The 23,027-nt window shown below is 42.2% G+C and overlaps 1 protein-coding gene across 6 annotated transcripts in view; it reads right to left on the bottom strand.

Moving 5' to 3' along the window:
• The window catches only part of LOC100700286 (protocadherin-1), a 208,122-nt gene that overhangs the window by 171,893 nt on the left and 13,202 nt on the right, over positions 1–23,027 (bottom strand). For 5 of the 6 annotated variants that reach the window (XM_025909686.1, XM_025909695.1, XM_025909693.1 and 2 more), the window contains exons 2-3: positions 21,801–22,638; positions 15,245–17,428 (exon numbers count right to left, since the gene is read on the bottom strand). In XM_025909686.1, the coding sequence (XP_025765471.1) occupies positions 15,245–17,428; positions 21,801–22,616 (3,000 nt within the window). In that variant the 5' untranslated portion in view covers positions 22,617–22,638. Of the gene's footprint in view, positions 1–13,666; positions 17,429–21,800; positions 22,639–23,027 lie in introns of those variants that run through there. The other variant, XM_019363426.2, reaches the window with a different exon arrangement.

The following is a 23,027-nucleotide window of genomic DNA, read 5'->3' as shown; positions in this document are numbered from 1 at the left end:
AATTACTCGATTGATTTTTTTTTCTCTATATATACTGTTTGAAAAAGAGAAAAATGCTTATTGTTTCCCAGCATCCATCATATTAAATAAACAAAAAGGTGTGGAAGAACACGACCTTGGCTGTTACAGCAGCAGAGTAATGATATGGTATCACTGTTGTATGCACACGTTTCTCATAAAGCTGCAATGATTGGATGTACCCCTGCTTTTGGCCACGGTTTCAAAATTTATTTGCAGCATTTTCAAAGGCCCGATGTGATTTAATAATGTTGTTAGCACAGGGAACGCAGTCTGCCTCAACAAATCTTCCTGTCTATTTACTGTTCCACTCCAAGTCGTTATTGATTATTTCGTGTATTGATGAGGTTGTTTGTTGGTGTTTTTTTAGTTGTCAGAGTGCGTCAGAGCAGATAAAGCGTCCGCTGGCTTCTTTGGAAATAAACATTAAGAGGCGGCTGTGCTCGTTCGGTTTCTGACAGCAGCCGAGGAGAGAACACGAGCGCTGCTGTCCGACAAACACGGACCAAAAACAGATTTGTTATTTTCTGTTTCTGAGCTTCTGCAGCGGCTTTAACGGGATTCGCACAAACCTTCAGGGAAATTTTCGTCTCCCCTCCCCTAAAGAAAGAAAGAAGCAAAAGAAAAAGTCGCAGATGTGAAGCTGTGTGTTAACATCCGACCTCAATCCTCTAATTTAACCTCCAGAGATTAGGCCGAGCCACTAATCCAGACTGAAGCAGAGGGAGAGAAGAGAGAGAGAGAGGCAGAGTCCCGATTTTTGATGTATTAGTCATGTATTTTTGTCTTTTTTATTCAAATATATTGTTGTCAGCAGTGAGACCTCTCATTCCAACCAATAAAACAGATGGAAGTGAAATTAAAATAAAGACGAGATGAAATGGAAGATGGGGAGCGGAGGTCGGCCAGAGGATTAGAGCGAGAGAGAAACAGCTGTTATAGTCGGGCACACACACACACACACACACACACACACCAGGCTGCAGTTGAGGGCCTCACTGAACCCTCCTTAAATACTTGAACCAAGATCTGCGCTGCGAGCTGAACTCTCATTTGAAATATGGATGAACAATAAAACTCGTGTGTTTGAAACCAGTGCAAATTACAGCATGAAAGCATCAAACCTACGCATGTGCGCTGCACACTAATAACTCCACTCGACCAAACCGTCCCTGTGGTGAACCTTGCAGATTCGCGATGATAAGAAACTGCGCATCTGTTATAGCCAAACTGCATATAATCACTGGTTGCATCATCCCATTTAATCTGCTACTTCATTAGATTTGGACAAATATTTTGGACCAAACACAGGCTTATTATGAGCTGCTGTTACACGTTATTGCTATTACGGCAAGTTACTACTTGCATTTACATCCAAGAGAGATATATTGGGGGAATAATTGATGATGATGTGAGTGATGTGTCGATACTGCAGAGCTGTTTGAGGGAAGATGCTCGAGGTGGATAGACGTGTCCACAAAATGCTGTGCTGACAGCAGCTAGCTTCTCTTCTTTCTTTTACTGCTGTCAGGTGACATAAATGAGGAAGTTATTTCTTTCTGTAATGTGATCATTGTTGTGGTTTTTCAATTAATTTAAGGAAGCTTACTTAGGGAAGTTAAGTTGTGGGAAACAATGCAAAGAACATAAACAGGAGAGAGAATGTGTGGATGATCATGAGTTGAAGTTAAATCATGAACATTAAAAACATCTGGGAGGAGTTTCCAGTGCTCTACAAACAGCAGTCAAGCGGACGGTGCTTCAGGTTGGGGAAGGTTGGATCAGACCTGCTATGATAGCCGATGGCTTACAAGAGTGTGACACTTGTGTAGAGAAACTCCTTTTGATTTGATTTTGCCTAAAAAAAAGTTGGTGTTTGTGGTCCTTAAAACTCCACTAAACCACTAATTATGTTTTTTTTGTAACATCTAATTACTTGAACGAATGGCCAGAAAAAAGGAATCATTTCACAGAACAAAAGTTCAAATAATCCAAACTGGTGGCCATGAGCAAAACACTGAGGACTCCTCGCATCCTGCTGACTGGTAACAAAATGCAACCAGGAAGAGGAAGAAGCCGAGGAAGAGGAGGAAGCAAGAGCAAAGCAAAAGGATGAAGAATGTGGATGAGATAAAAGCAGAGAGGTGATGAGAGAGGGAGATAAAGAGAGGGAAAGAGGGGGAAGAAGAGAGGAGACGAGTGTTTCCTATCCAAACAGACACTTCAGATGATATGGAGAGAAAATGCCGAGTAAAAAAACGACAACATCTCCCTCCCTCTTTCTGTTTCTCTTATCTCCTCTCCACAGTCTGAGCAGAGGAAGGAGAGGTGATTCAAGGTGAAGTACGAGGTGGTCATACTAAATAAAAAGAGAGGAGACAGAGGGACGACGAGAGAGAAGGAAAGAAAGAGAATGAAAGTTTGGGCGAGGCAGAAATGGAGAGTAAGAAGAAAACGGTGAGGAGATGGTAAAGAAAAGACAGGATGACAGACAGGGAAGAGAAAGAGGAAGGAAGGGAAGAAATAAATGAAAAGAAGTATAGAACGCAAGATAATAAGGAAGGAAAAAAGGGCATGGAAAAGTGAAAGAAAAGAAGAAGAGAGGCCGGATGAGGTGGATGAGGGCGAGGGAGGTGGAAGGAATAAGAGAAAGGAAAGACAATGAGAGAGGACAAGCAGGAGAAAAACGAGAGGAAGGAGAGATGAACGAGAAGTATTTTGCCAACAAGGATGGAAGCCCCTTTGCTCTATAAAACCTCTCTGAGCTCAGTCGACCACTGCGTCATTTTCTGCCTCAGTGCTGAAGCAGTTAACCAACGCACACACACACACACACACACACACACACACACACACACACACACGCAGAGCAAGCCGCCCTCTGCCCTCGTCACGCTCTGCCCTGCAGGGTCCAGGGATTTTATGACTGGCAGAGGCGTGTGTGTATCTGTATCTGAGTGTGTGTGTGTGTGTGTGTGTGTGTGTGTGTGTGTGTGTGTGTGTGTGTGGGGAGGAGGAGACATAAAGTAGCAGCACAGAGCTAAAAACAGTCTTTAAACCTGAAGTCTGCAAAGTGTAAAAGTGTGTACAGAGGCAGAGGATGAGGATGATTGAGATGAAGATTACAAAGTGGACTGAATGTGATGAAGAGCAGAAATGAGGATCAAAGGAAAACTTCTCACTACCAACACACTCGGTCAGAATCAAAGCCAAGCTGACTTAAGATCCTGTCTTGCTGTAAAACATGCGATGTAGGCGAGAAACAACAGGAACAGCACTCAGCTGGTGAAGGCTACATATTAGCTTTAGCTAAAGCTCGTTTTTGTTGCTATAATACCTGAAGACATTTTTTTTTCATCACATGAAACCCTCAAAAACCTCCACGCAGGCTTTGAGGGTTTTACAGTGAACCTATCCTGCTCATTTCCAGGTCTATTTTTATTCTAGGACTTTACTCGAGTAACTCTGCAGACTAACAGATTTATATCATACTGGTTCATCGGCTCATCCTGTGTCTCAAAAAGCAGTTTCAGCTCCTGTCTCCTTAAAAGTCCACCTTCTCTCCCGATTGGCCGACTAGGGGTAACCCTCATTTCTGTTTTTATAAGTGAGCAGTTTCAGGCCTGTGCACCATACGTTTGTCAGTGTGAGCTCCGTCTGTACGGTTACTAGAGCTACAATTGGAAAACGTCATTATGTGAAACGTTGGGCACATTTAATCTAGATAACTGACAATGCAACATAATCTTCAGTCCATGCTAGTGCAATATTTTTAAACTAATACTTTAACCCAAATCAGATTACCCTCCACCTGGTGACTGTTAGGAAGTTTATTTGGGCAAATAAAACTTGAAAGCTAAATTGCATTCAAGTCACGTGTTCTGAAACCACCTTCTAGTACACTTGTTTAGCACGGGACTAAAATGCAACCTGCTTCGCTGGCGCACGGGTTAAACGTGGGTGCAGTCGATGGATTGTGTTTTGGAGAGACTATTTCAGATACCAGCGTTTCAAAGTTTTATTTTCTTGTTGTTTTCCAACACTGGGAAATCTGTACTGCTTTCCTACTTTCAAAAACGCCGTACCTGCAGCTCTTCACTGTGACGCGCAGCCATCAGTGTAAACAGTGAATGTGTTTCTGCTGTTTGTGCTCGGATCAGAGCGAGAAGACGAACCGCGAGCGGACAGACAGCGACGGAGGATGCAGCTCAGCTCACCGATTCTGCTGCTTCTCCTTTTTGTTTGTCAGGTCAAACAATGAGGCTGCTATTTGACAGATGGGGAGAGAGAGCTGCAGGAAGTAAACACCAAACAGGAAGTTGAACACAAATGAAGGCAACAGGGCAGACCACAGCCTCTGTGTAATGATCAATTACTGTTGGAGGATGGCATTATAATCAAATAACAAGAGGAAGCAAAGGGCTGCTGGTGATTATGTGTTATTTCCTGATTGATGAAGTCATGTTTGTCTCTCTCTCTCGCTCGCTCCGGTAGCTGTCACTTCCCTCATCGTCACCTGTCAGTCAGGATGCAGACGGAGGCGGTTGCCGCGGTGACTGCCTGTGACTGTACACTTGGCAGAAGGTCCTTTAACACATCGAGCTGCACTCCCTCTCTAACACAACTCTCCAGAGACTCGCTGCTGACAGTCCTGATTGTCACTTAGCATCTGCTGCCAATTACTGCACTATGTTCCTGAAAATACTGATCCTGATACTATTACGGCTACTGTGACTACTAATACTGATACTACTGTTACTCTTACTTTGGCAACTACGCAGTAGTGATGCTACTGCTACCGTGACTCCTGATCCCGATGCTCTTTCGGTCTTGGATGCGAGAAATCACGTGTCAAAATATTTATTCCTCTTTTAGATTGCCTGTCACGCCAATAATCTCGTCAATTGCATTTTTTAAATTAAAGCCAGCGTGCATTCAGTTTTTCACAGAGGTGAACCCCATTCCAATTAAGACAGAAAAAATAGTGGAAGAAGTCATGTTCTCCGCAGAGCTTTTCCGTCGTTTGAGCTTTGACTGGAGTTCTTTTAATGAATCTCTGCTCTGTCTTCTTCTTCTTCTTTTGTGGTGGCTTATTGGCAACAACTGGAGAATTAAGTTCTGCTAGTCGCATGACAGTAGTGGATGGAAAACTGCATTCATTTGCATTTACTTTTTGCCAATTTGGATTTCAGTTCTGCTTGGAAAACTGACTTTTGTCAAAGTGCCCCTCACCAAAGAAAAGAATGACAAAATTCCTTGTTATTTCTGACAAATGTCCAGTTGTGGCAGCCGAAATCTGCTCAAAATGAAGCAGGCTTCAGCTTTATCGTGTCAGTGTGGAGTCCACATCAAGATCGGGATCAGCAACACGTGAACCAAACCAATCCCTGCCCATCTTTTTGCATTTCTGTTATCCTGCTCTGCTTCTATCAACACAACACAGTCACACTGCAGGCAGCATCCGAGCTGCTGCTGCTGCTGATGATGATAACAATAAGCAGCCATGTTGTGTGTGTGTGTGTGTGTGCGTACTTTCCTGCAGACAGATAGAGTTCAGCAGCCCGGTGTGCAGAGCAGCTGTACAGCATCTGACCTCTGACCCCGCCTACAGGTGTGTATGTGCATGCATGTGTATTCATGTGGTGCACGTCTGCAGCCCTCTTCTCTCCTGAGTCATACCACCTGGTACCAGCCCAGTCACACACTCACAAACATAACACTAAGGCTACGTTCACACTACAGGTCTTAATGTTCAATTCCGATTTTTTGATCGAATCTTTTGTCTGCTTGTTCACACTACAAACAAAATGCGACAGCAAACGCGCTCTAGTGTGAACCCTCAAAGCGGCCCGCATGCGCAAAAGAAGATGTCACACACAACTCGCTCTGTTTAGACCCAGAGCAAACAATATTGTTTGACTGATGGCCCTTAATATAAAGACTTTGGACTTTACGTTTCCCAATTTTTGCTTTAAGTTATTTTGTTATTTACATAATAATGTAAATAACCTAATAATTATCCTTATTGCTGTTTTAGAGAGGAGCGGTGCTTCAAAGGATAGTTGCAGATTTCTGTCAGAATCTGCAGATTATACAGTACAAGTAAAATGTTCACGTTGTCTTCCCAACAGTTTCACTGACATCTACGCTGGATGGCCAGGAAGCGTTCGCGATGTCTTCTCGGGCGCTTCTCCGGCGCTGATAATTGGCGTCTGTCTTGTGTCAGTGACGTAAAAGATGAATTTAATGCGACATGACCGTTCAAACAGCAGTCGCTTTCTAAAACATCGGATATGTATCGGATTCAGTACCACATACGAAAGTGACCCAGATCGGATTTGAAAATATCGGATTTGTGCCGTTCACACTGTCATACCATGATCGGATATGGGTCGCATAGGGTCAAAAAAATCGGATTTGATGCGCTTTCGCCTGCAGTGTGAACGTAGCTTAACATACATGCTGATATGTGGAGTGAGCATGTGTCTGTGTGAGGTTTGAGTGTGTCTGCGTGTGTGTTCGTGTGTGTTTTGCACTCGTCTTCATCATCTCCTCCACCTCCTCATTTTTTCCTCTTTACTGGGCCCACACTCCCCCTCCTCTCGTCATGCTTGCATCTACTGTCGCCTGTTTTGTTCGTGCGTGCGTGTGTGTGTGTAAACCCTGAGGCAGGTTTCCATTCCACTTCACTTGTGTTGTTGGAGCAGGTGGCAAGACATCACACACAAACACACACACACACATGTACAGACACACACACGTATATATATATATATAGAAATCTATATAAATGCACTGAACACACAATAACACAATAACAAAATTATGTTTCTTGTGTTTTTGATTTCTGGCGCCACATAAAAGTAAAACACAGACACACACACACACACACACACACACTGATCTTTGTATTGAGTCGTCTCAGTGGCTCGAACACAATCACAGCCCTGAGGGGGCGACCGAGATAGACAGAGATTGAGAGAGAGGCTGAATAAGAGTTCCTTCACGGCTCTCTCGGCTCTCTATGGATTGTTTAAAATAAACTGGCACTTCTGAAAAGGCTAAGATGATTTTATGTTTTCTGAAGATGATTTCACTCCTGTCCTGTTCTTCTTCTTCTTCTTCCCTGAGAGCAAGGAGGAACGTTCTGGTGGCGTCCACTGAAGCACTGAACTGTGATTGAAGTGGTTGAAAAATGTTGCTGGTTATTGTTGTAGTCCCCATTCTGTCACTGCTGCTTTTAAATTGGCCAAACGGCTCCTGTGAATGGGTCCTGAGCGGTCCTTTGGCTCTCAAAATAAGCTTTTGGCAGGATACCATGAGAGGTTTTTTTTTACACCATCACTCTATTTTAATCATTTATTTAACTGTTTTAAAACTTTTAATTCCTCTCCTTTACTTAAACACTAAGACAGAAGAAAATGGTCTAGCTTTTTCAAAATTACTTTTATTTTATTGGTTTCATCTTAAATTTGAGCCCCAACCTGCTTATTTTTTTACAAGGTATGTGGATGTAAAAACAGCATCTCTGTGAAGCTTTGGCAGCTGATATGGGAAGTATATGCTGAAATAATGATGGTCAGGAGGTGTTTTGTTCATCACCTTTGTTTTCATATGTTAGCATGCTAACATTTTCTAATCTCCCAAAGGCTTACTTACAGGTGTGGTAGCTGCTTGTAGACAGACATTTCCGCCATGTCAGCAGATGTATCATTTATCATAAGAAGAACAGGAATCCATGAAGTAACTATCATTGCATTGTTGTGCCTAAAACCATGGAGTTTTAGCAAGCTGTGTTAGCAAGCTAACTAGCCACCATGATAGGTTAGCTCAAACCACATGAGTGGTGCTAATGATACAGAGCTTTTCCCTTCATGTTTGGAAGTTCTGTGATTGTATATTTGTACTGTATATTTTCAGATATCTGAGGTACAGCGGGACAAACTGAAGTTGCTGTTTTGCATCATGACTTCTTTGGTAGCTTGCGTAATGTTTCAAAGCTAATGTGGGTTGCTGCTAATAGTTCACAGCACTTTGAGGTACGCTCTATCTCTGTTTTTATCTTTGAGCTGTAAATTTGCAATTTTGTACATTTATATAATACAACTTCATACAAAATAAACAATTTTAATATTGCATATACTGTATATATTACCACTGTGACAGTCTTGCAACTACTCGCACTTTAAATTCTGACTACACCCACACACAAGCTACAAAAGCTACAAGTGCTACACAAGCACTTGTTTTACTATTTTACTATTATTTTCTATGCTCAGAGTTAATTTTATTCTTATTTTAGATAGTTGTTTATTTAGTTGTTTGAAGGGAAGCTGCAAAGTAAGAATTTCATTGCTTTGTGTAACCACTTGCTTTGTGTTTTGCAGTGTATATGACAATAAACTTCTTGAATCTTGCATTTCTAAGTCATTATAAGATTTCATAGTGTAATTATTATAATTTTTACTAGAGTCAGACTTTTGGCTTGTTGTTCTTAGAGCCTTCAGCTCAGAGGCTGATTTTCTGTGGGACCTGCTCTCAGTCTGGGTTTATTAGACAGATGCATTTTCTACTTTTAAGATTAGAGTTAAATGTAGTCATACTTATAGGTATCCAAATCCTGTGGCACAAATAAATGGACAAATATTTAGAATTTTAAACAAGATGAACGGTTCTCTTCCTCTTAAACTGGAGGAGGTGACTCTCCGGCAGCACCTTAGACTCATTTAATGTGTCCTATGAACACCTGAGCGAAACGTTCACATGCTAATCTCCTGCCATCCAAACAGAGTGTGAACTGTTTAAATCAGTTATTTCAAGGAGAGCTGGAACTGGGTGTCTTCATGAATCCAATAATTTGATGTAATTTGAGGAGTGAGGTGTTTTCTACCTGTCAGACATGTCTCGATGTGTGTGCGCGTACACACACACAAGCTGAGAGGATTACTTTGTGCTCACAGACACCCACGCCTTAGGAATGTGTGTGTTGTATGTCTGTGTTTGTGTGTCAGTGTTACAAAGGCCCTTTGTGATGAAACTCCCCAACCGTTCTGGACCAGCACCTTCGCCACTATAAACACTGTGAGTAGCTGTTCTAATCAGTGAGTACACACAACCTTCCTGGGTAGAAACTTCAAAACATAATGCTCACAACAATGAACAGTCAGTAACAAATAATTAGTACGAGCGCTACTGCTAATAGGAATAATATAGATAGGTGACAAATTCAAGGAAACACCTGAACCTTCCCATGCAGTAACGACATATTTATTTTGGTTTCTTTGGTTTTTGTTAATCTAGTAATACTAATACTAATAATAAAAAGTATCAAAAGACCTAAGGTGGAATTTTATGTTCTTGATGTCGTCCAACTTATTTCTGTAGCTAAATTGTTAAACTCTTTCCCCCATGAGCAACGTTTGTTGGTAACCTTTGTTCCTGTCATATTTCAGGCCAGATTCCAGAATAAAATGACTGAATGTGCATCAGAAGTTAATGTGGGTGACCTATTCTAATGGTGCCCAAACCATGTCTTTACTGATAAAGACTACAGGGTACATGGAGGTCATCAAATGTGATCTCTATAGGGGAAAGACTCATAAATACTCACAACTGCTGATTTTACATGAGCTGGGTCCTGATATCTTCTTAATGTATCAGCATTATGTATGGATGAGTGAAGATCCTGAGTTTATTTAAAAACAAATCTTCTAGAGAAGCTATTCAACCACAAAAGACTAGTGCAACTTTAAAATACTGAAAAGAGCTGTGATTATTTTACATGAGTGTTTTGGCAAATGAAAGTGTGCAGCTGAAGTAACGTGTGAGTACAGTGGCAGTATCCATAACCTTGCCTTCCTCTCAGCTGAACCTGACTGATGACAGGCACTCTGTCCCAGCCTGATGATATTTTAGCCGCTGCCATGAAATTACAGTAATTTTCTGGGGGAGAAAAAGCTGCTAGCTGCCCGCCTAATGACTGCCATTACAGTTTCTTTTCCTGACAGTGAGCTGGACCGCAGAGAAACAGGAAGTCTTCTGTCAGTCAAACTACAGGAACACATGCTATTGATTAAAAACACCTGTTCTGAATTGCCTATGGTATAATGAAGTGAGCGAGCTGATTATTGAGTGTGAACATTAACAGGTCCAGTGGGATGGAAACCAGATTTTGGTTCATCATGTGGCTTCGGGTGTGTCATTTTCATGGATTTCATCTGTTAAGCTGACAAGCTGAAACACTGAATGAATGGGGCTGATGGTCTGAGTGCTATTGTGGGTGAAAGAGATTAATATTTTTCTTTTCACCCCAATAACTCAAGGAGAAAATTTCATTTCTAAGCTACGGACCAGCGTTTCCAGGGCTTTTTAACTTGGTGGCTGATGTAAGTTATCCCTGATATGATAAAAAAAAATGTAAAACAGAAAAAAAACAATGACCGATTTTTTTTCCTTCTCTACCTTTGCTATCTGACTGTTTTTTCCCACCCTGTGGAGGAATGAATATCAGATATTTTTCAAAACTGGAAATAAATATGAGAAAAAAAACCTGAAACAACAGTATTATTTTCATGCCATGTTCCTAACGACTACAGCGGGCCCACAGCAGAGCATCTGCCTCCTGGATGCCTGCTAGCTGAGTTGTTTTCAGGCATGTCGACTGAAAACAACTCATGTTTGGAAGGAGTTCCTTATAGAAATATGCTTCTTGGAAGACCTAGAGCTCCAACCAAGAAGAGCTGGAGGTGGTTGTCAGGGTCTGGGTATCAGTGTCAAGACTGATACCCAGATAAACCAAGATTTGGAGCCACTCCAGCAGACTGATCGTCTCTAGTACCTGATTTAAGATGCACAAACAATGCGTTAATGAGGATAGTCTAGTACTTGCTCATATTTTTCTGGACAATTACAACTTTGTGCACGACACCTACCACCACCCTGTTCCAAACGCCAATTTTGGGAAGCTCTCTCTGCATGTCTCGAAACTCCACTCAACTCTCCTGGAGAGGTTCTCTGAACAATTAGCCTGTTGTGTCTTGCCTCTCTCGCAACAAGCCAGGCTTGGACATTTGAAACCAACAGCAACACGGTTCTCTTCCGATGTCTTGACTCCTGTGTCTTTTCTCACAAAAGCCGACCCTCCAAAAACAGCTGCAGCTTTTAATGAGTGGAATTGTTGCTTTGCCTATTTGAGACTATTTTTTTAAAAAGTTGCAGAATGTTCCCACAAGCACTTCAAATGAAGCACGATATAGTCTTTGGATTTAAGACACACTAAATGTGCCATAAGAGCCTTCTGCACAGCCTATAAAGCTTGTAGAGCATAACGCTCAGATCATGAATCAAACTCAAACAACAGAGTGAAAGTGCAGATATGAACGAAGTGCTGGTTGTGAAAACAGTTTTTGTTCTCCTTTAAACAGCTGATAGGCGCCATGATATGACACTTGGGCGGTGCTGGCACAGAGATATGCAACAGCACTACAACAACAACACACACAGAGCGCGACCTGACAGCAGACATTTGCACACCTCTATGAAGATGTTTATAGTTTCTTATCCAATGTTTCAAATGTGTCCTGGCTTTAAATGTTTTTGTTGTCCTGAATTCATTCTGGGCACGTCCATTCAGCACTATTACTATTTATTCTGGATTATAAACTTCAAATAAAATAAAAAGTACTTTAATCATCTGGTATTTGATAAATAAATGTATTCAACACAATTTTAGTATCAAACTAAAACTGGAACGCTTCAGCTGTACAGATGGTAATATGTAATCCAGAAGTCATTTAGCTCAGAGCTTATACAAACACACATCTCCTCATTCAAAGGCCAGAGCTTTCCATAGAAGGAGGGATTGTGTTGGGTTGGATGGACGGAGAGGGAGGTTGGTCAGTACTATGAGTCAGCACACACACACACAGGCAGAGGTCGTTGTGTTGCCATAGAAACGGCTGAGCTGGTCAGCGTAAAAGCAGGAAGGACGCCGCCGGACTGTTAATGTAGAGACCAGACACAGGGAGGAGTCGGGGAGAACTGTTAACTTTTGGCCTCTTTGCTCCTCTTTGCTAATAGCTGTTCTTGAGTGATATTTGACCTTTGACCCCAGCGGGTTCAGCACCTGCTTGGAGTTGTTTTGATCTCAGTCCTTTCTGTGCTGTTTGCTGTAGGTTCAAAGTCTGAAAGAGTGTTCGGTGTGTTTTGCATGCATGTAGGCCACAGGTCACCAGGTAGGCAGCTGTAAATTTAAAGTGACAGACAGAATGGCTGATGTGTTCCAGTCAGCTGTTATGGAGAGAAAACATATTTGGAACCAAGGGCTAAAGTAAATTTCAAGCACTGTTCAAACTGTAAAGCTCATGTAATAGACCTCCATCGGAAATGCTAACAAGAATGCTATTTTCAGCGAGTGGTTCCTAGTTTTGTGTGTTTGCTTATAGAAATGCTCATTTCACCAAACACAAAAATCATTTTTCTGCTTGTTAATCATCTGTAAAGAATGTAAAGCATGCAATGTATGTTTTCAGTTTGTTTTTGTCTTCCTTTTAATGTCTCAGTATTGCGTTTAATCTACACTTATTTCTGAGTGCTACACAAACTGTCATTGTTATAGAACGTCCGATAGAGCTAGCCTTTGGTTTGCATGTTAGCATGCTCATATTGCAAAAGGCTGCTAATTATCCTCAGATGTAATCTTACCTTATAATTTAGTAGATAATGTATTTGGGGACTTTTTTACATCACCTTGTGCTCCCTGTAACTGTGAGGTCTGAACGTAGTTGTTAAAACATCAGAATTATGAGCATAAAACCAAACAATTGAGAAAATGGTCAGATAAAGAATTTAAAAAAATATCTAAAAAGGGAAAAGAAATGTTACCATTCTGTCATCCAGCTATAAAATCAGTGTTTTCTGCAAAACCTAATTGTTTGTCTTGACATTATTAATGAAATGTGTTGAGAACATGCAGAAACCATACTCAGAACATCTTGGGCCAAATACATTTTCTCTCCATATATGAAAAATGAAAATGAAAATAGAATACTGTACCTCTCCTTGCAGCATTCCCAATATTCCCAATTCAAGAACCCAGTGAATGCACAGAAAGCGTCACTTAAACATTTAAGAAACAAGTTTATTGAAATAAATTCTGCTTTAAAGTGTAAAAAAGAAATGAAAACACTGTACAGTTATGTCCCCATAGAAAAAGAGTACATGACTGAGCAGGTGTGCAATGGAACAGATTTGATGTGGCTTTAAATTTGAGTGTGATGCCTGCATGTTAACAGGCTAAATGTTAAACCAGCAGGAGCGCTAGCAAGCTGCCAACACCAGCAGGGACTCTGCGAGACTGACCAAACAGTTTCTCAGCTTTGCGTGTGTTTATACATATATATATATATATATATATATATATATATATATATATATATATATACATATATATATGTATGTATATGTATATATATATATATATATATATACACATATATATATATATGTACACACACACACACACACATATATGATGTTGAAACTGATGATGGCGATGACAGTGAAAATGCAGGTGTGTGTGAGTCTTTGGTACATGTTTTCAAACAGTCAACACAAGTCTTTAAGAAGCCGGTAGAACAATAAAATGGCCTTGTTAAGCTCACACGAGACAAATTGTAATGTAGCAACATAAACAGCAGATGAAAAAGCAGAAACAAAACAAAATGTTTCACATTCACATGTATGTACAGTCTGAACATCACTACAACACCTTAATCTGATTGTCTGGTTTTTACGGCGCATGTGACATTTTCACTTTTCACAGCTGCAGGTCTATCAACATGAAGCCACAAAACAGCCGATGTGGCGTGAACGCTCATCACAATCACACAGTTAATGGCCCCCGTCTCACAGACCCCCTCCCAACTCCCCTTTTTGTACATTAAATAGAATAAAGCAAGGCACTCTGGGTAAAAGAAGGCGAAAGCGGGTGCCTGGAAAATTACCTGCCATTAATCTGTGCAAACAATTGACTTTTGAGCCCCACTGATTGGGAACACAGCAAAATTAAAAGTCATCTTTCAGCTGACCTGACAGGAAGCGTTGTGGCTCGGAAATGGTTGTATTTAGTTTTAGTGTACCTTTTCCTTCATAGCGTAGAGGCTCTTTATAACCCCACTCCCTTAGCCTTCTTATTCCCTTTCTTCCTTTCTTTCTTCTTTGCTGCTTGGCTCCCTGACTGAGCTGAAATTACCTTAAATTGGTCTGAACTGTATGGAAACACTAAAGTGCTGCTCAGCCAGTCTACTTCCTGGCAAAAGAAAGCTAAGAAACAATAAAAATTGGTTAAAAAAAAAGAAAGAAAACTAACTCAGGAATTCACAGTCACTCTTTGTCACACTTCAACAAGCTGATCCGGCCATAAAGAGCAGCTTTAAGCCTCAAGTCAGCTCTCCAGAAAAAAAGAAAAGAATAACACATTCAGACATAATGAGGATGTCAGCATGAACCTTTCAATGGGTGCTCAAAGAACTCCAAGAACATTTGCGAATAATAAAATGGGGAAAAACTCATAATGTCCTTCATTTAATCCACCATAAAAAAAGGTAAAATGAAACACAAACAAATGAAAAACACAGATGCTAAGGACAGACCCATATGGGATTTCCAAGTTGAACAGGGGGCTCAATCGAATGTATGCTATCAAACTTGGATTTACATAACATTATAAGTAATTCTTTGAAATATCACATATTTCGCTATAACAGGAACTTTTAATCAAATTCTGCAGAAATTAAACATTTGAATGCAAGGCTCAAAAACATCATCAAAAAAAAAAAAGACCCATTACCTCAAACATAAAAAATCCTCCCGTAAATATGTTTTAGATCAACAGAGTCCGTTTTAGGAGAGAGGTTACTGTAAGGAACTGACAAATTGGTAAGCCCATATTTGGTCTAGCCCTGCAATCCTTCATTCTGTGGCTTTGTGGTGTCCATGTTGAAGTGAATACCCAAAACTGAGCAGAACAGAACACAAATGGTGAACAGAACCAAACTTAACATAAAAGGAATCACAGCTGTGAGGAGGTGGGTGATGTGCAGGGAAATCAGTGCAGCTTTGGTGGAAGAACATTGGCTTTGCCAAATAAGTCTCAGCGTGACTACCACACCCGGTTGGTCCAATGGATATCCCTGGGGTACACTGCTGTGTTTGCGTAGTCTCCTACCTGTTTGTTGCTGTATTTGGGTGGGTTGGCCTTGTAGCTGTAATCCGAATATTGGTCGGAGCCAGTAGAGTTGTTGTCGCCCGTCCCCACGAAGGTATTGGTGGCAGGGAGGTCCTGAACAGCCTGGTGCTTCTTGGAGGCAGATGGTGACTGTGGCTGCAGCTGGATGGATGGTAACGGGGAGTTGGAGCGATAGTGGCGCCCCAGATCAGGGCTCCCTGGTGGATAGTTAAGGGGCAGGTGGATTCTGGGACTGTCATTGACATTCTCATTGATTAAGTTGAATTTGAGGCCTTTTTGTAGACTGGCGTCCTCATCGTCTTCTCCTGTCTTAGCTGGTTTTGGAGCCTTCCCCTTTTTGCTCTTTTTCCCTTTGCCATTTTTAGGGCCCTGCTTTGGGGCATACAGGTCCTTACTCTCCTTCTTGCCGGCCTGGTAACCACTCTTGGTATCCTTCTGTACCCAGCGTCTGATGAGGACCACGGCAACTATAACTAAAATGACAACAGCAAAACCGGCAAGACTGCCATACAGAATATTGCTTTGCTGAGAATAGGCATAGTTGGGATCTCCGGCAATGTCCCTGTCCAAAGGGGTGTAGAGGCTGTGTCCAACCAGCGCTTCAATGAGGGAGACATTTGATTTCGTTTCATTTACAAAAACATGAACTAGTGCAATGGTGTTACGAGGAGGTTTGCCCTTATCAACAACCTTCACTACCAGCCGATGTAGCCCATTATACTTGGGGGTTAATTCTTGCGCTGCTGTGATTTCCCCATCATTGGTAGATATTTGGAACAGATCATATGGATTTCCACCTATGATGGTATACTCTAGCTCAGCATTGAGTCCAGCATCAATGTCCTCAGCTTTTACCACCTCCACATGTGTGTTTGGTCGGGTCCCAACTGGTAGGTGTACAAAGGACGAGTTAGACGGCCTGGTAACATATGGGGCATTATCATTTTCATCCAAGACATTGATGGTCACACCCACATAGGAGGATCGAGGTGGGTTACCACCATCCACAGCCTTTAGTTGAAACGTGTAGGTGCTCTTCTTTTCACGGTCGAAGGAGATGCTTGACAGGATGGTTCCTGTGCCATTCTGGATGAGAAACATGCCATTGTCCTGTTCCACAAACAGCCTGACTTGGGAATTCTCATCCTTATCTGCATCATTGACTGTCACTACACCAACAGGATTGAGTGGAGGCATGTTCTCTATGACAGAGAAGCTATAGCCATTCAGTGTAAACTTCGGGTCATTGTCATTGCAATCTAGAACATTCACCACCACCGTGGCAGTGCCGGTTTTACTAGGCACACCCTTGTCTGCTGCAATTACACGGAATTCATAACGCTCTTTTTCTTCCCGATCCAATGAGTGATTCACACGAACTTCTCCAGTGCTGGAATTAATTTTAAAGAGCCTTCTGGCGGTTGGCTCAGTGATGCTATAGAACAACTCTGCGTTTGTGCCGCTGTCTGCATCTGTCGCCACAATGTCTAGAACTTTGTCTCCTGGCTGGTTGCCTTCTGCAAAGTCCACCTCAACAGTTGAAGGAGAAAAGTTTGGTGCATTATCATTAATGTCTGTAACCTGGACTTTGAGAGCGTTAGTGCTGGACAGAGCTGGGTTTCCAGAATCCACAGCGACTATTTCAATCCTGTAATCCTTAATACGCTCATAATCCAGCAGGGTTGTTGTCTGCAGGAAGTATTTTCTCTTCCGATCGTTGGCTGACTCACTTGCGGGACGAAGCTGAAATGGAACATCACCAGCAACAACACATGTCACCACAGCATTTTCCCCCTCATCACGGTCTGACACCTGGACCAGTGCCACTGGTGTACCAATGGGCATATCCTCAGAAATGTTGGCCACACCATCGTGATGTGTTACCAAGCCAATACCACGGATCTCAATGGCTGGTGCATTGTCATTTTGGTCCTTGATGTGTACGGTCACAAGGACCTTGGAACTCTTGGAATTCGGTCCACGATCTCTTGCCACCACAAAGAACTTGAGAAAGTTTTCTTCTTCTCTGTCCACAAGACCTTTGACGTAGACGATGCCTGTTGCACGGTCAATGCGCAGAAGCCTTTGGACAGATTCTGATGCTTGATGGAGGCTGTAGTCTATCTCTCCATTGAGTCCAGTGTCTGCGTCGTTGGCTTTGACCTACAAGAGTTGGAAAAAAACAAAAGAGAGAAAGAAACAAAGAAACAGATTCAATCTTTTAGCCAAACACTTTCCAAAACAACAATAAGAATCAGATCATTTACCTGTTCAGAATTGCATTTGGTACACTGGAAAATCAAAATATCATCAAAACATTGATCTTTTGGCAGGTTTGCAGTTTCATGACAAACAATAAATATTCTATATTTTAATACATTCAACTTTAGAATAAAAGTCTGGAGTAATCTCAGATTAAAAGAATGATTCACCATTCGCCACGCTCTTTTTCATGTGTCGTCATTGAAATACACGTCATGTTTCCATTAAAGTCTCTGTTAAATTTGAATGATTATTTAGCTTCTTTGGCTAATGAAGAGTCATGACCATTACTAATGCAACAGTACAAGGCCCTTTATGTTCTCGTCAGGGGGAGGAGTTTGTATGCTGCGAAAGATAATACCCGATCAAAGCTGATTGCACAACCCTACACAACAACATCTAACGGCCGTGCAGCGGGTCATTGGCATCTAATGGGCAGACGAGTGAATGTTAATGTTCCTCTCATTATCAGAAAAGCCCCAGCTCCTCAGGGCCCATTAGGAGACTGAATAGGACAGAACAGGATGAGCCACAAGCTGACTTCATAAGTCCAAACCTAAAGTGAATGGGGGCAGTTAGTCAATTAGGAGACATGAGAAGTCAGCAAAATATCACTTAGGAAATACTCGTTAACACACCTGTCCCATCTACAGATCTAAACTGTTTTAATTGCAGTCATTCAATGCCACGGCTGCCGTTCAGAAATGTAGGGTTGTTTCAAATCAAGCAGTTCTTGAACAGCTGATTTAAATGTCCCAGGTGCTGCTGATCCAGTGTTTGTACAGCCTTCACCCGGGACAGAGTAATGTAATTATGTTGGGGTTTTTTCTTCTTTTTTCTTTTAGGGCATTATAGCTTTAAAGCTGGGCTGGTTCTTAGCCAAGCTTGCACTCAGTAATATATTTCCCTTAAATTTAAGTCCAAAATATTATGATTTACTAAAATACAAAAAAAGAAATCTGCCAATGGGATAAGATTATTAGGGCTATTTTTTAAAGAACCAATCAAACATAAGTTGTTTGGCCCAAGAGCACAGAAATCCATTTGAGAAGCAACAGTCATCGGTGGAAATGTCACAGATGCAGCTACAGTTGAATAAACGTTAGCTTAGCTTAGCAGCCTGGTTTTAGCCTTAGCCTAGTCTGATTTTGTTCAAATGTAACATAAATTCACCTTCCAGCATGTCGTTAGCTGACTCATTAGCATTTTTGCTTGTGCGAAAACTTTGAAAAATACAAAAAGTGCCAACTTTTATAATTTGTTGGGCAACAGCAGGCCACAAATCAAGATTTAGATTCTTTGTCATTCATTTTTATAGGTATTAGACTGGGCTTTAAAGCTGACAGGCAGATTTGTTTAGTGCTGGGGAGAGCCACGCCAACTGCTTCTGGTCGTAGCTTTGTATTTATCCAAATAAGAAACACCCTTTAAAGCCCCTAAAAACACCAGCTACGTCAGTAATCAAAATCTAATATAATGTAAACATGATATAAGTTCAATGAAGATACAGATTATATCATATCAAAAACCATTTAAATCCGTTTTTAGGAGGAAATCAGGGTTTAAAAGGCTACTGCTAACAGAATCTCTGAAGACTCTTGTTTTTCACACAGACTCCAGTTCATACTGCCACATAATAAATATGTTGTTTGCTCAAGAAACTCACAAACTGTGACAGACCACCACCAGCACCATGATGTGGCCATAGAAGCTACTGATCCAAGTCAGAGAGGTTAAGGTTAAAGAAAGCATGAAAGTGAAATTATAATTTCTCCTGCCCATTGATTTCCTTTCCTTTGCTCTGGCCTTAAGCAGCAGACATCACCAAACAGCGGTGAATTATTGACAGCTTCTGAGAATTGTGTATTGAACAGTGGTGCTGCTGGAGCCCTGTGCCACTGTGATGGGGACAGAGCTGCACTGGCTGCGTTCCAAGGCCACTTTGTCCAGGCATACAGAAACTATAAACACTCTTTATCTACCAGTTAACAATTAACCTGCAAGAGTGCCTGGTTTCCTGACTGAGTGAACCAGAATCTCTGAATGTTTCAGCTGATTTACAACAGTAAACATTTAATTTATTCCAACATTCTCCAAATCAGCCTGGTTTCTCCCCCTCCACCAAACTATTAAAGAGTTTATTCCCGAGGAAATGAGCTTCCAGACACTTAACGCAGAGAGATAATCTATCACAGTTTATATCCTGTCTAGTTTATTGTTGACTAAATTACATTATAATGACGTGGCAGTTCAGTGTGGACTCTTCAAACCATTCGAGGCTGCTTTTTGAACTAATTAATCAGCTTGTCAACATCATATTGTTTTTTAAATCATCTTTAGGATTTTAGTGACTACGCATTAGGGACCCCTGTCAATATTCTTTGGTCTTTAATAAGCGCTAAATTTGAAGGATCTGTCTTCTGCTTATTACTTGATTAAAGGCTCTAAAAACATTTATTGTTCTCACTCAGCTTCTTGACGTGGTTGATTAGAGCCACATTTTAAAAGGAAAGATGCCAAATTTCGAGCTGCTCTGGTTGATTTCCTTCTGGTTAGCTTCCATTTCTGAAGGGTTTCAGGTAGGCGGAGCTTAGTTCAAAAGCTTTAAACGTAGTGGTGCAGAAAGGATCAGTGAATTCAGCGTTGCAAGGTGGGGATGTCATGTACCTCAGTGCACCTATCAGGCACAAGAGCAACATTTGAATGTAAAAAAAAAATCGGATCAAAAACCACACCCACACAGGCTCTGTAGCTGGGCTTTTCCGCACATTAAATATATAAGAACAGAAGAAAAGTTCCAGGGAATGTACTTTAGGTTACATAACAAGGGAATATCAGTCAAATCTTTTTTATTGCATTATTTTTATCCAGATTAATAGGGTTTTTTTTCAAAATCTAGTGATTTAAACTTAAATTTGCCCATTTTTAGAAAATCATCAAAGTTAGACCCACCGATGTTCACGGTTACTTTTACTGAGATAACAATCTGGCTGCCTGAACGTCTAAAATAAGGTGACTCGATACTGAAACAGCATTAGAAGAGGCTAACAATAATCACAAAGCAGCAGTGTGTTCCTTTAAAAAACAAGTCAAAAGACAGGGATATACATGTCTGTGCTGCCATTGGCTGATTTAAGCAGGTCAGGGTCGTCAGTCAGCGATGTCCCGCTGCCTCTAAAGCATCGCTCCTCAAACGCACGTTAAGTGAAATGAATTCTGTGGCTCTCTGAAATGCAATGAGCCACATCCAGAGCAATAATACCAATAAGCCCCGTGGATAATCTCATGACTGACTCAGATTAAGTCATGCACAGCAAGCTGGAAGGCTGGCTGGCCGCACTGCAGTCTGGGAGAAGGGGCACGAAAAGTGGAGGATGACATGGTGAAGTGGGTTTGTCGGGATGTTGCGGAGTCACCGAGCCAAACCGGGCCTTCCTGCTCTGCTCGCTGACGGCGACATCACGTACCGCCGCTCCAGCCGGGGGCTCAAAGGTGAAGTTGAATCAGTGGTTAATATGTGACTACACACAGCGATCCCACGCCCTGCTTCACCTCCGCTGCACCATCTGTCTGTACGGATAATTGAGCAGCATATTACGTGCAGTCGCTGCTCCGTGTTGTCCTGCAGTGTTATCGCCAACAAGGTCAAAGGTTCCACTGCAATGTTCGGCGGACAAGAAAAACTCTGGATTGACTCCTGAGCAGCAGCAGCGCTCACACGCAGTTTTGCCTGGAGAGAATGAACTTTACTACTTTTTAAAATAACAAAATAAAAATCATCTACTTGTGATATTTTAGATAATAATAGACTGTAAATGAAAAAGCTCCCATATGGAGGGATCTCATATGGTTGAGACTTGTATCCCTAAATCACACATAGGGAACAATTTGGAGTAAATAAAAACTGTCCTCAACTTGGACTTCATATTGAATTTTTCAAAATGGAAAAGGTTTTAACAGCAAAGCTTTACTGCCAAAACTAACAAGTGACTTCATTAAGGAAGTTTTAGTTTCTGAAAACCTGCCCATTTAGCATGCAGCAACACAACTGAAAGCCGATGATCTGTTGGGTGTGAAGAGGTAAAAACCAATATTGATATGTCGAAACCTTTAAATCCAAAATTTAAGCGTTTAAAGTTACATTTTACACTGAAAAACATTAATCACAGGATGCTGGTCGATAAATGACTGATTAGCTATCGATAATAAATCAGAGCTAACAGCTCAACAGGTTCAGATAAAATGAATTGTACGACACTATGTGTGTGCTGACCTGCAGTACAGAGTGTCCCGGTGGACTGTTTTCTGGTAGGTCAGCTTCGTAGTGACTTTTCTCAAACTTCGGAGTGCAGTCGTTCTGGTCGGTCACCGTAACTCTCAGCAGAGCACTGCTGCCCCTCGAAGGATTCCCGCCATCCTGTACCCTGATGTTCAGGTCATACGAGTCCTTCATCTCACGATCTAAGTTGCCCATCACGACCAGCTGTGGCAGCTTCTCCTCCGCGTCCACGGCGACCTGCAGGCTGAAGAGCTGGTCAGCGTCTGATCCGGTGCTACTGCTAAGAGAGTAATCTGCCACGCCGTTGCTCCCCGAGTCTCTGTCAGTGGCCATGGGGATGGAGAAGAGGGCGCCGATGTGCGTGTTCTCGGGAATGGACAGAGTCAGGATAGGCGAGGAGAACTGCGGCGTGTTGTCATTTATGTCCAGGACCTCGATGCGACCTTCAATGAGCCGCGGCCCCGTGCCGATACCCTTCACCATGTCAGTGATCGACACCTCGAACTCCAGGTAGCATTTGTCGCCCTCGAACAGGTTGCGGCAGTCTCTCAGCGTCTCACGGTCAATGGGGATCTCGGTGGTGTAGATGTCACCGGTCGAGCCCTCGACCCTCAGGTACGGCGCACCCACCTCCAGCTTGTAGAGATGACCGGCATTGGGCAGGCCCTGGTCTGTCGCCAGGCTGCCAATCACCGTGTTGGGCGGTCGCTCCTCAAGAACCCGATAGAGGATGTCAGTGGGCGCGGCGCTGCAAGACACCAGCAGGACGGCAGCTAAAAAGAACAAAGCTTCACACCTCGGCGCCGCCATGTCTCTGCCAGAAAACACCGCTCTGAAAGGGACAGAGACAGAAAACACATTAGTAAGACTCATGTTCCGCTTCAGACGGCACCAAACAAGACTGATAACTGAGGATCTGCAGAGCTGCTGCTCAGATTTATTTCAGGGCCACTCAAGAAAAGATGGCTGAATTCATCTCCTTCAGCGTCTAAACATATCCTCAACGGTTACTTGCCGGACCCGAATGCGGAAAGTTTTCGAGTCTGAACTCATCGGCTGAGACGGTGTGGGGAGAGCAGCCGAGCAGGGTAGAGTGATGACTTCCTCCTGCTACCAGTCGACCGCTCTGGCAGGAAGACAAACGGAACGCGGCTGCAGGCAACCAAAAATACTGACAAGAGGCAGCGAGTGGTAATGTGCCACATGATTAGAATAAAAAAG

Source organism: Oreochromis niloticus, linkage group LG2, assembly GCF_001858045.2.
Source record: "Oreochromis niloticus isolate F11D_XX linkage group LG2, O_niloticus_UMD_NMBU, whole genome shotgun sequence".
Taxonomy (NCBI): Eukaryota; Metazoa; Chordata; class Actinopteri; order Cichliformes; family Cichlidae; genus Oreochromis; species Oreochromis niloticus.
The sequence above is the reverse complement of the archived record's forward strand: the minus strand, read 5'-3'. Positions and strand labels throughout refer to the sequence as shown.